Source organism: Acanthopagrus latus, chromosome 10 (assembly GCF_904848185.1).
Source record: "Acanthopagrus latus isolate v.2019 chromosome 10, fAcaLat1.1, whole genome shotgun sequence".
NCBI lineage: Eukaryota > Metazoa > Chordata > Actinopteri > Spariformes > Sparidae > Acanthopagrus > Acanthopagrus latus.
In genome coordinates this window covers 19029501-19043049 of record NC_051048.1, presented here as the reverse complement: position 1 = coordinate 19043049, position 13549 = coordinate 19029501, and the positions used below count along the sequence as shown (strand labels likewise).

At 43.4% G+C, this 13549-nt stretch overlaps 1 protein-coding gene across 8 annotated transcripts in view; it reads left to right on the top strand.

The window, feature by feature from the left end:
• Window positions 1-13549, top strand: part of LOC119027099 (phospholipid-transporting ATPase ABCA1-like) — a 169539-nt gene that overhangs the window by 129903 nt on the left and 26087 nt on the right. For all 8 annotated transcript variants that reach the window (XM_037111973.1, XM_037111974.1, XM_037111971.1 and 5 more), the window contains 4 exons: window positions 5587-5710; window positions 7517-7646; window positions 7989-8112; window positions 13113-13175. In XM_037111973.1, coding sequence (XP_036967868.1) covers window positions 5587-5710; window positions 7517-7646; window positions 7989-8112; window positions 13113-13175 — 441 coding nt within the window. The remainder of the gene's footprint in view (window positions 1-5586; window positions 5711-7516; window positions 7647-7988; window positions 8113-13112; window positions 13176-13549) is intronic.

Below are 13549 nucleotides of genomic sequence, written 5' to 3'. Positions count from 1 at the left end.
CTCTTTAATGTTTAATCGTTTGGTGAGAATTGGGTCTTCGGAGAACTTTCCTCATCCATCTTTCAGTAAGTGTTCATTTTAACTGCAAGCTTCTTCAGTCTCACGGGAATCAAAAGACAAAGACACCAAAAAAGGAACCGCGTGAGAAATGGAGTGTTGACTGTCAGTCATTTCTCTTCTGATTATAATCTGAATCACGTTCCATTTTAAAAAAGAGAGAAATTGGCCGACACCGATGACACAGTTTGCGTAACATCCAGATCTCTCAGCGGCAGGACCTCGGCTCCTTACAGGTGGTGATGATTGAGGAAATTATCTGCTTTTCTTGATGTCTTTTTCTTCTCTGAACTAAATACGTCTAATTTGATTTGTAGACTTAATTATTATTTGCATGATTAGCATACAACGCCCACACTTGGACTTTCTCATATCACATTTTTAGCCTGGCGCTGATCTGTCATTCCTTGTCGACAGACATAACGCCGCTTCGCTCCCTGACAAGCTGCTTATACATCTGATGCTTCATCAGGATGTCTCCCACAGCTCTGAGCCGGCACTTCATACGCATGTTGTCTGAAAGTCTTTGCCGCTGCACAGTCGTGTCCCCCTCCAACACGCCTGCCTCTGACTTGACGCCTCTTCTGGCGCCGCTTGGTGATGGCATGGGATGTTTCCTGTCTCCTAACGAGGCTGCCTTATTTGCATCGTGATTTCATTATCGCCAGCATTCATTATCAATTTGTGTTTTCCAGCCGGTGCATCCCGGAGAAACCTTGTTGCCATTTTGTTGTCTCTGCATTCACTTTATTTATTGATACGGTGCTAGTGGAGCGTATTACTCATAAAGGGTGCCATTGCTGATAATTTAATGGACAGCGTGTGGCCCACTGGCAGTGTAAAGGGCTGGATTTATTGCGCTATTCTCTTGTCCAAGGCATTAGGGACAGAGATAATGTTTCTCTGGGACTTGACAGGGACAGGGGTCCATGGTAATTCTGCTAATCTGACCTGATTTCACAGCTGATAACAGAACCTGATGGGTAGACATCAATCAACAAATGTTAAAACTCTCAGAGTTTCCGTGTGCCCCCTTGTTCAGAGGAGATATCTCAACGGAACAGACTCTTCACAATATAGCAGTGCCCCATTGTGCCCCAGTTCGGCAGGAAAGGTAGATCCTAGACATGACAGCTCAATCCAGTCGTCTCTTATAGAGATTTCTGCAGTTTCAAAGCTACTTCTTATCTTTTTTAGGCTCCTCAGCGGTGGCTTTAGTTAAACATTGTCGCTCAAAAGTGAAGCTACAGGCTTCAATCTGCTCCCTGTTTTTCAAGCACGGGGTGAATCTAGATCCCTTTTGGGCACAGCACCATTTTTACCAAGAGAAAAAGTGTGAAAGCAGAGCTCCCGTGTTGCAGACTCGGTGCCCCAGTTTTGTCTCGAGACCAATGGGAGATTTTCTTCCCCTCAGGACCGGCCAGCTCCCTGTGGATTGCATCAATCCCAGCCTGCCTCATGTGCTTGAAGCGGTGTCTGAGTCAATATCTCCACCACGTGCCGCTCAGTGATAACCACAGGCACACATAGATTTTCCAGGATAAACATAAAGGTGCGGCAGTGTCGCTAGGTACTGGCTTCCACATTGTAGTGTAATTTGAGTGCATTGTGTGGAGCCCGGCAGCTTTCATTGACAGGATGATCAAAGTAAAGGCAGAAGTTTTATGAAGTATATTCTTCTTCTTTTCTGTACTACTTTTGTTGGATGATACACTGTCACAGAAATAACTGCGATAAACAACGTTAGACCATTTTATGCCACTAATATGATGATAAAAATGCAGGCACACAGAGCGTTGAACCTCCAATGCATAGGATTATTCGCATGTTGGAATTTGAAATGGATATTTAGATATCCTGATTGACTGATTGAAACAAAAATCTAATAAACCACTCTGGCTCTGTGGGGGATTATAGAGGTCAGCGAAAATGATCGATCGATACATTTCCCTGAAGTGTCCTTATAAAGTCTTGAATTAGCTGATAGGTCGTGCCCTTGCCTTTCCACAAGAGCTATACTGGTGCCAAAAAACAAGAAGAAAAGCATGAATATCATCTCCAGAAAATATCTAACTAGAGTGCTTGAGTCATATATTGTGTCTGTCGGCTCTCATTGTGATTCCTGGCGTTATGAATGAAGCTATGCTGTGGGAATAAGCACAAGAAGCGATATGGGTCAGATAAGCGCCTCGCAGACTATACCACCTTCAGAACCGTTTGAGAATGATTTATGGGCATGTGGCTGAAACGTAAGGAGGAAAATTGTCCAGCGTTTCATCATCCCCGACTAAGAGCCTCTTAGATCTCCTTGATGAACACAGTTGAGAGAAGATGTGTTATTTCATGTATTGATCTCAAATTAGGTCTCGCCTTCTACGCATTTCTCCGCCAGACAGATGGGCCGGGCTGAGCCAAGGTCACAGCTGCTGTTTATTTATTTGACTTTCTTTATGTCTTCATAAGCTCTGCGTCGAATTTAAAGAAGTGTGTCTGAACAATTATGTTTGCAGGATTGTGGGTAAAAACATGTTTGACGTTTATGCTGTGTTAATGACATCTTTAGGTATAAATCCCTCCGGTACACTGAACTGCTTTAGTAGCTGCTTTGTTTCCAGGAAAATACATGTTACATATGTTTCAGACTCTCGTGCTAATTGGACAGACTTATTTATTGATCAGATACTTTTTCCAACGATGTCTCATCCACATTCACGGTGGATTTTACTCTTAGCTCCGAACGACCCTCGAAGTTCTTTGTGCCCTTTCGACTTCAAGCAAAGGCGTAAATGTAGATAAAAGGTTTGATGAATTATTGTTAAACGCGTTGCCGGACATCTGAAGGTTTGCCCTGACATCATGATCAATGATGCCTTTTTCATCGCACTCTTGTATCTTTCCTGAGAGAAACTAGGCCAGTGACCACCTACTCAAGGTAAAAAATAAAAATCTGCTAACATATGCAGGTGCCCACTCTTGGATCTTGAACATTACTGTGTGTTTTGCCCCGGGGGGAAAAGATTAAGTGAGATAGCTTTCTTCTTTTTGACCTGGATATACTTGTTAGGAACAGTGAAATAGAAACGTTAAGAAAGACGGAGCTCTTTCACATGAAGAAGTTTTTGTTTGAAACAGTTTCGCAGCACAAATGTTGACTTTCGACCATCCGAGACAGGGTCAGTGCCACTCTGTCTGTGTGGTAAGATACAGAGTCAGCAGGCAGGTAGCTTAGCATAGCATTAAGAGCCAAAACAGCTAGCCTGGACATCTCCACAGCTCTGTGGCAGTGCTTTGGCTTGTTAGTATTTCTTACTGACTTCTTACTGAACACAGTCGACATGAATGGTGCTAAACCTCAGGTGTAGCGACAGTATGCATGCAAATAGAAAACTGTTGTTGTTTCCTGTAATAACAGAGATTTTTGAAAACATCAACACACAAACAGCAGAAGGGAGGAGAATGGTGCCAGGTGGAGACCCACAGACTACATCTGGTGAATCACACTGGCCCAGATGTAACAATATCAACCTCTAAAGCTGACTAATTGACACTGCATACATTGCTTTTTGAGGTGAGAAAACAGCAATTAGCTTTTCTGTTTTTTTTTGGTTTTGTGGGACCAGTGACTGGGGAACCAGCGGAGGCTCTAGAAAGTTACCAACTCAAGATAAAACATGTCAATTAGCATGCTTTTTTTTTACCTTTGTACAGCTCCTCAGTTTTTTCCCATGTTTTGCTCTGAGAGAGAAAAATGCTGCACGTTTTTTTTGATTGAAGTCTGCTAAAGCCATGGCAACAGAGGGCTGACCACACAGCTAGCGTGATAAAAGCACAACGCTCACCGGCAACATTGAGTGTCCAGAAGACCTGCTCCAACAAACGGACTTCTCTGTCTCTGTTATTAGAGTTTCTGTCCGATGAAGCTTTTCCTTGATTTTCAGGATTAGCGCAGTGACAGGTGACGAGTCCCAACCAGGCCAGTATGTGATTGGTTGCCTGCAAAAGAGCAACGGTGATGCCCCCGGCACCTTTCTGAAAACCTGAGGGATTTTCAACTTTTCTCCAGGCTGCAGCTCCTCATTAGACACACCTGAAAAAAACTGCCACTCAGAGAAAGATGTCGTGTGGATACAGGCCATAAGCTTGAACTAACTGGCTGCTGGCTTTGACTATATATTTACTGTACAAACTTGATTGTGGTATCAGTCTTCTTATCTAACTCTCTGCAAGAAAGCAATTAAATGTATCTCCAAAAACATCCGACCATTCCTCCGAAAAGTAGACATCTGTTAAACTAACTCGACAAAGATGTCATTCAATCTGGAATTTGAGTAGTTTTGGTTTTTTTTTTTTTTTTTAATCGGATGGACTCATAAGACTTCAAGCGCTCATCCTCAAGTGCCAACTGAGCGCCTATTCGTTGAAACCAGTAAATCACGGAGCAGTTACACAAACACCCATGGATAAATCCTGCGACAAAAAATGGCCATCATGTGGAAATCCTGCACACAGCTTCAACAAAATGCACTGCCGCCCCCGTCCCGCCTACTCTCTGCTGAAGCTCGCCTCCCCTCAAAAAGAAAAAAAAACGGAAATGATGAATTTATAGTCTCCCTCCATGTATGCAAGTGCTTTGAAGACTATGCTGCAATGAAGCAGTATGCATTATGCATGAACCGTCTTTTGAATGCCATGCCGCGCCAAATGTGGTAATATTTTGTCATCCCCCCTCTCTGCCTTTTCCTCACTCAGCCCTTCCTTCCTGACTCACTGTACTCCTTTTCTTATTGGAGACAGTTTGTTACAGCGCTGTCCATTGTGTCTTCATTTAATTAATTATTTTCTTTTGTGCTTTACTGGCCCACTGTTGAATTGCAGCTCTGGTGAGAAGGAGGAAAAGGAGAAAGGGGCAGTCCAATTCTAGGGAGAAAGACAAGTTGTAGCGAGGAAATGCCCTGTCAAGATAAGACTAGCCTTTTATGTATGCCTTGTGAAACACTAAAACAATACGCTTTGGTTCTGTGTTCGCGTGTCTGCTTGCTCTTGTATACAGTATCAAAAGAAAGAAAAGAGACAGACACACAGAGAGCCTGCAGATGTTTTTGCGTTTTGTGTTTTTTTTGTTTTGTTTTGTTTTGTTTTGTTTTGTTTTTTTTTCAGCTGTGTGCTCCTTTTACCTCATTTTAAGGACCAGCGTCTGCTTACACGTGCACCATCTCATCAGTTTGTGTTACACACACTTGTGTCTATCGCCAAAATTGAACAACAGAAAGGTAGATGAACTAAGATGCCCCACGCTCCCTCTGTGGGCCATGTGGAGCCCCGCATCACAGCAGAGCGCAGCATGCAAACGGAAAGCAGGATGTTTGTTAATTATCCAGTCTTGCATCAGGGATGCTGCACGCTGCCTTCTAAACCTCCCACACATGGCTGGCCCTGCTGATTCAAGGTGGCAAGTCAGCGTCACGGGCGTATCTTAAATATGCCACCAGTTTGTATCTTATGTGTGTTTGTATGTGTCTCCCTCAACAGAATGTCACCCGCATCAACGACATCGTGAAGCAGGTGCTGCTGATATTCCCGCATTTCTGTCTGGGCAGAGGGCTGATTGACATGGCCAAGAACCAGGCCATGGACACCCTCTTCAGCAGTTTTGGTAAGAGGAATAACTGATCCATTAGAAAACAAATCCATTATGTTTTGATATTGAGCACTAAGACTACATTGTCCTCATATGAAAGAAAACATCTGCCACGTGATCAAAGTGGGACTATAACATTTTTAGTAATGCACTACAAATAAGCATGTTGAACTCAAGCAGCTGTGTTTGATAACTCGCTTTAAGATACTAAATGACTCTGAAACGTTTTCACAGAGAGTCTCTGACAGTGAACTGATTCTGAAATAGAGCTTTCAGTGTGATGTTAACACAGTTTGAGTGTGAAGGTCTGCGCTTAAAGGTCCCCTGTGGAGTTCTCTCGTAAACAAACAATAGTTTGTGTTTCTATTCGATGTTACCCCTGTCGCACATCACCATCAGGGAATATGCATCAATATTCCATCTTTGTCTCAGTCTCTCTCATGATGTTTTATATTTTAACAGGGCAAAACCTCTGTTCTGCCTTGGTCGGCTAGTAGTAGTTATATTATTTTGCAGAGTTTATCTGTACCTCTTGAAAAGATTCTCCCAGTGAACCATCCCAATAAGATTAGGCGTAATAAAATGTTAATTCCACTACAGGAGACACTTGGGCTTCCCTTCAGCTAGGTGGAACAAAATGCATATATTGGTGTCATCAATCAGCCCAAATTGTTATGATGATATAATTACATATCGGCATGTCAAGTAACGGCAAAATCCAAAATGGTGCATACCGAAGTTGCAAAAAGCCAAATGCACATTTACTTTTACTCACTCTCTGGGCTCATTACTGTCACCTGTAGGCTGGTGGAATAGTGTCAAGACATTGACTGGAACGTGTATACTGAATATATGCTTGTGCACAGTCCTCCTTCTCTTGAGAAATAACTCTTAAACAACATGCCTTTCCTCTGGAGTCCCTCTCTACCACTTCATTCAGAATTCTACTTCTTTATCCCACCAGTGTTTGACCTGTAGTGCAGCCCCCCGAACCTCCTCCTGCGCTGTACACTCTACATGTGTTAAATTTAGATAGGAGAAAGGGAGACGAGGGGAACGGGGGTTGAAGAGGTGGAGCCGGGAGGTTGAGGGGGCCATCAAGAGGCAAAGAGGCGCATGAAAGTGGAAGAGGGGTCTTTGCTGTAGAGAGACGGAGCAGGAAATAGTGGTTTGAGGAATCATTTGTGGAGAGCAGGAAGAGAAAAGCAATCACAACCTAAAAGGGCTGGTGTGGAGAGGGGCTATTTACGAGAGAATGAGACTGAAAGCGCTTTCGTTTTTCTTGTCTCCCTGCTCTGCCCCCTCGGGCTTGAGAGTCGCAGACTCTGAGAGACGGTGGAGAGGCAAAGAGAGGGAGAATTGACAATGATTAGAGTGGAGGATGTCAGCGGTTTACTTACATGTTCATTAGCCAAAGAGGCTTCAACATGAAAAGTGCAGGATATCAGTGATTTTCTCACATGACACACTGTAGGTGACAGCCATTTTTATTTTTTTAAGGCTAAGTGGTGTTTTAAAAGTGCCAGCTTTCACCAATGAACGTGTCTCCAAAACACTTCAAAGAGCTGACAATTTCCTGCTCTCCACTAACTTTTGACAAAGATAAAAACTTGGCTGCCAATGGAAAGAGAAAACACATCAGCTAATTCCTTTTTGTTTTGACGTTGTTTCTGCTAAAAATCATCCCCTGAGCTTGTAGATAAGAGCTGGGAATTAACATCAAGTGACACACAGTCACAATGCATTTCATTGCTTACCTATTCCCTGTGTATCGACGTGTTTATTAATGTTCTGTGTTCCTTTCCATCTCTTTTCTATCAGGGGAGAACCGCTTCAAGGACCCCCTCGGCTGGGACATGGTGGGAAAGAACCTCTGCGCCATGTTCATCGAGGGAATCGTCATGTTTGCCCTCACGATCCTCATCCAGTACAAGTTCTTCTGCAAGCCGAGGTAAAAGCAGCTGTCAGAGGGAAGTAACTCAGTGTGGGTAGTAACCTAGTTCATGTTTCTTACTTATAATAATAGTTGTCCTCCATTCATTCAAGCAAACCATTCTCTGCTATTCTCCCCTTTTTAAATCAATAATGCACTTTTTGAAAACACTACCTACTTTTTTTTTTTTTGCTGCCATGGAAACTAATGCCTGTGGCTTCCCCTTTTCTCCCACTTATGAAAATTGCAGAGATTGTTTCAGTGAGCTTAAACTTTGACCGAGATAATGTGTCAGTGCGAGTTCATGTTAATTTTAATGAAGGGGTGTTGTGCCAACTGTGGTCGACTTCTCTCTGCCAGGCTTATTTCAGCGAAGTCATTATCTGCAGAGGAAGAGGAGGATATCGACGTTGCTCGGGAACGCAGGCGGCTGTACGAAGGCGGGGCCCAGGATGACCTTTTGAAGATCTGCGACCTCACTAAGGTATTGTGTGCAGTATATGTTAGCTCCTGCAGAAGCGCTGCTCTGACAATGAGACACTATTGTTATTCATTCGATTCTTTTATGTTTTTTGGGTCAGATGTTGATTGATTGCTGTTTTTATGCTCTTTATCTTGTGTATCATGTGGGATATTTCATGGTAACAAGTCCAACACAGAGACCTGCTCTCTGACCTTTGTATACCCTTGGTTTTGTCTTGCCCTCTGTGAATCCTTTGCTCTGCCCTGCACATATGCAACCTTCACATCAGGTCAGCTTGAGCATTTTGATTTCATTTTATCTTTCCATTCTATTTTTTAGATGTGTATCTTTAATCTTATTCCCTTTCTTTATTACACACCATCCTTTTTAACCATCCAGACTAGGGGTGGCAATTGAGAACCGGTTCCGCCTCAGAACCGGTTCCAATTGATCATTTCCATTGGAATTGTACGCCTCCAACATTATCGATTTTTCTTAACGATTCTGTCATTTCCCTGCCTGCATGAGGTTTTCCGGATGTCCTGCAATTTTGCGTCGCGGTACATTTGCGTCACACTCTCTGCAACGACTCAGTGGAAGTACCAAGAATGTCATATGTTCGACCGCCTGCATACGAGTGCAAAGTTAGCACTTTTTGACACTCAATTAACTACTCAGGAATCAATATAAGAATTGATTAGGAATTGCATTGATATTGATAAAAACTTATCAATTCCCACCCCAATCCAGACAAAAAGAAACAACGACAATGTTTTTTGTCCTGCATTTGAATAAAGATATAGTTTTGAAGAAGTAATTCAAGCTTAGAAATGTAATATTTACATTATTAATGACGTAATGGTACAAACTCAGTAATATTTTTCTTCCATCACTGAATAAACAGTTGTTTTTTTTTTCCTCCACTTGCATCAGTGTTCTTCACTTTGCAAGACACATAGGAGAGACATATTACCGCTCTGCAGCTGTGAACATTCACGAACATCAGAAGTGGGCATGAAGCAAACAAGCCTGTGTTTTAAAGAGTGTAAAGGTCTGCACTCCCACACAGCCCCGGACGTTCCCTCCTTTTGCAGCAGGTGAAGTTGAGCGTGCTGTGACGGTGCATGCCTCGACACCGCCGAGATTAACACCTCTTCGGCAGCAGATGTTACCTCCCCGCGGGCGGCATGGCAGCAGGAAGTGTCGCCACAGCAGCCGGCTCTGCTGCTCCAATGCCAACAGCTGGACGATCTAACAGCATTTCGCTTCTTACCAAGCCTCCTCACGCCTTCACTCCCTCGCTCTTCTCAGTTTCACTGTACTTAATCTTTTGCTCATTGCTCACGGACACAGACGCGTGCCACACTCCCCGGGGTAATTACCGAACAAGTGCTGGGTAGAACAGTTGGGCGAATAATGTATTACAAGGTGAAACGGCATGGAGAAAGGTGTTACCCCAAAACTTGCTGGGATAACTTCACAAAAGCAAAACTTGTGAAATCACTTCAGCTGCACTGTAAATAAATTTTAAAACAATGGCAAACACTTTAGGAATGTTAAATTAGATCTTATTAAGCTTGTCGGCTGTTGACAAGCAGCCATCGTTCATACGCACCTTCATGGTTGACGGTATTTCTCTGAGATGAGACACGGTGGCCCATCACCGCACGGAAACGGCAGCGCAGCAGCGGAAGGCATCAGGATTCCTCCTGCAGTGCCCTCATTGACTCCCACCACAGCTGTGCCCCATCCATTTGGGGGTGTAGATAACAAATTGATCAATGAGCGCGTGGCTTCAGTGGCCACGCGCCACAGGCTGAGCCCTGTCATAAATCTAAGCATGCCTCTGAAGCGATCGACAGGCCATCAATCATGTGTCAAATTCCCGCTCCTCCCCTTCCTTTTCCCGCTGCTTTAAACAGGAGCATTTTGCCGTGTGCCCCACCTGCTAGCCTCCACTTAGCTGCTGCATTAGCATCGGCACCGTAATCGATGGGGACTGTAATGGAAGTGTGTCCGTCTGCGAGGCCCAGCGCTGTCAGTTCAACCTTCCAGTCACTCACTAAGCTGACGGAGAAAGTTTTGAAGAACCTTGTGACAGCTGTTTGGGTTTAGCAGACTAATGAGAGATGAGTGGCATATACAAGTATGCTCATGTGGTGATATGCACTCTGGGCGTACGAGAGCTTCAGATGAGACTTGTTAGCCAAAAGGTCTGCGTTGTATGATTATAGAAAGGCTGCATTCATCCACCAGGTATTTTTATTTATTTTTTATTACAAATGGTCCTGAAAAACAGCCCAGCTGCACTTCAACCTCAAGACCTCACCAAAATGTTTTTTTTTTTTTTTTTGGTGATTCTTTTCTTTCATTGTTTTTTTTCTTTCTTACTCACACAATGTCATTTTTTTTCTATTGTAATTGTTTATTTCACTCCCTTTTCAAAATATTATAAATCCGCGTGGGCAGTGTTTCCCAGCAAGGGGTACTTCTGTAGTCGACACAAGCTTTCCAAGAACCCGCGGTTCTTGGAAAGCTTGTGGAGTGACAATAGAAATAACATGATTTTGTGAAAAAGAAGTGTGAGGGTTATCTTTCTCCTGTATTTATTCACATAATAACCAACAAACTACTAAGTACCCCCCCAATCAGAAGCAATACAGTAACTTAAAGGTGCAATATGTAAGAATCGGCCACCTGTCTCATCCACACTGAAAACCAATAGATAGCACCAGGGTCATCTACTAACTGTAGCTGCTGATTAGCCCAGTAAACTGTACAGCCCACCTCCAGAGGCCTGAACTAAAATATCGGACTCACGCCTGTTGAAGTACAAAGTGGTATTAGGAGGTAGGCCACCAGGAGCTAGCTTGTTATCTTGTGTAGACAACTAGAATGGCACTCAGTCGAGCACAATCCTCAGCCGGGGCCCAACTGATGTACTCACTTACAAATAACATCCATGCATTATTCCCTCAGGTACCTCAAGATACACTTATGTTAGCCATGAATTGAATGAATGGACCAGATATTAGAGAGTCCTTTTTAAGAAAGCAGTGTCAGTGTCATGGTTTACCACCTGAGCTGTAGCATTTGGCTTTTGAAGCTTGTGATTTTCCAGCCTAAATCTATATTTCAGGTATGCACAACTGCCGCCGTCACTTTCTCTCAACTGTCTCATCTGATTAGACGTCTGCCTGCTTATCGTGACAGCTGCCGTGGTGCTCAAGTCAGAGGGGAATTATCCTTTAATTGCCTTCCTCCTTACATGTATCTGCTGCTTTGATGTAGCTTTAGCGCTGCAAACTATCACTAAAAAGTAGTACGTGTAATCCAGGTTGATAAGTAGTGAGTGCAGCTGCCAGATGGCACTGGAAGAATGGCGGATCTCTGCAACTCCTGCTTTTATCAAACGCTTTTGATGTGCCAACTGTGAAATAAATGCAATGTCATTGTTTGTCAGGCTTCAAGTGGCAGTTCTAAATTTATATTTGCCTGGTAGCATTCTGCATGCAGCTGGGAGAGGTGACTGTTTACAATGGTGAATATTAGAGATTCTATAAGGGAAACGTTCCGCTGTCACTTCTCTGTTTTAATGAATGTTTGTTGTGTCGGTATCTGACTCCGGAACGTGCGTAAACATACTCATCGAGAAAAAACTTTTAAAAAAGAAAAGCCAACAGTAGTCACTCCGCACAGTCTGTCCTTGATTCTGAATGGTAAATGTCTTTACTGTCACACCCAGTAACAACAACAAAGGCCTTGTCTTGTCTTTGCGTGCTAAAGCAAGACAACTGTCTTCAAACCACTTTGAAAACATATCAAACCCTCACAGTCTTGGATGTGGAGGAAGCACCCCATGCACTAAAATGTTTCTTTTACACTACATTGTTAAGTTTGGTCTTGTGAAGTGGGAGGTTGCTCTGGTCAGTGGGGGGGGATGTGGATGCAGCATGGAAATTCTTTTCAGGTGAGATGTGGAAAATCATAAACCACCTTTTTGTTTCCAGTTTCATTCTCTTCTTTGTTCTGAGAGAGAGGAGATTCTGCTTCTCATGGGGTCCAGTTCTGTGTGTGAACCATGGCCGGAGCTTTAAGGGTGGCCGTGTTGGCATACTACAACTGCATCCCTCTTGGTTTGATCGAGCATTTTAGCTTCTCTCAGCTTATTGCTTTGGTGTTTTGAGTCACACTTGCATTGTTGTCGTTCAGCACTGCTGTTTTCAGGTAAAAGTATCAGGACATAGTGGTGTATTTAGTAACTTATGAGCCAGATATGCCCGTCAGGAGTTGGTGGAGACCATAACAGAGCTAAAAGGAGAATTAGCATTGGTTTTAAATGTTAACTTTGCTCTGTGTCTTCTTAGGCAAGTGTTTGCAAACCCGTTTACCGTAACAGCTGTGGTAGGTGCTTGACAAAACTATGGTATCATGCAATTTTAACATGCTAACTGTAGACTTGCTAACATTACATTAGCATTATAGTCGTTGTAGATCTCTTCGAGAGAAGGACCAGCATGTCTTGAGATTCACTAAATGCAGCCGAGTTTAAAGTTGGAGTCCACACATGAAGGACTGAGGGACTTGTTTTGTGTTGAAGGTTACTGAGGGTACTGAAGTGGCACTCACAGTGGAGACAGATTTCCTCATGAATACTGTCACAAATATTAATGCTCATGTCCTCCTCTCCTCCCCCTCTGTGCAAGTGTCTGACTTTTTTTGTTTCTAGTACCTTTCTCCCATCTGGCTCATTCTAAATGTTGCAAATTAGCCCTTCTTGTTAAAATATGTTTCCTTCACCTTCTCTCTCTCTCTCCTCCCACTTCTCCTCCACCTGCTTGTATCATCTCTCCTCTTCCCTGCTGCTCTGGTCTATCGCTCCATATTTTCTCATGCAATCCTCTCTGCTATCTTTCTCACTGTCTGCTCCCCATCCCTCCCCTGCCACCCGCCTTCTCTCCCTCTTTCTCTCTCCGTCTCTGGCTGGCTGGTTGATTCATTTTATTGTCTGCTCTCCACAGGTATACCCTCGGAAGAGATCTCCTGCTGTGGACAGGCTATGTGTGGGCGTACCTGCTGCAGAGGTGAGCCAAATGCAACTAAATAACACAAGCACCTTTTCAAGCCTATAGTCAGTTTGCTTCCATCCATATTACAGGAGTTACTAGCGTTCCATCGTTTGGTTTACAAACACTATTTACCTATTCCTCTGCTGCGTTGGATAAACCATTTTGCTATTAATTGACTAAATGAAGCGCACTCAACAAAAATTTCAATGTTGATGATAATATTTACAAAATATTGACACACACGAGAGCAAAGAGCATCGAACAGCGATTCTCTCTCTGGGCTTCGATTTTCATTTTTTTTCTTTGTCAAAGATTCGAATTGGCTCTGTCGAATCAAAATATCTTCCAAACACTGCTCGGTGAAGGCGTTAGGAGGAACACTAATCTCC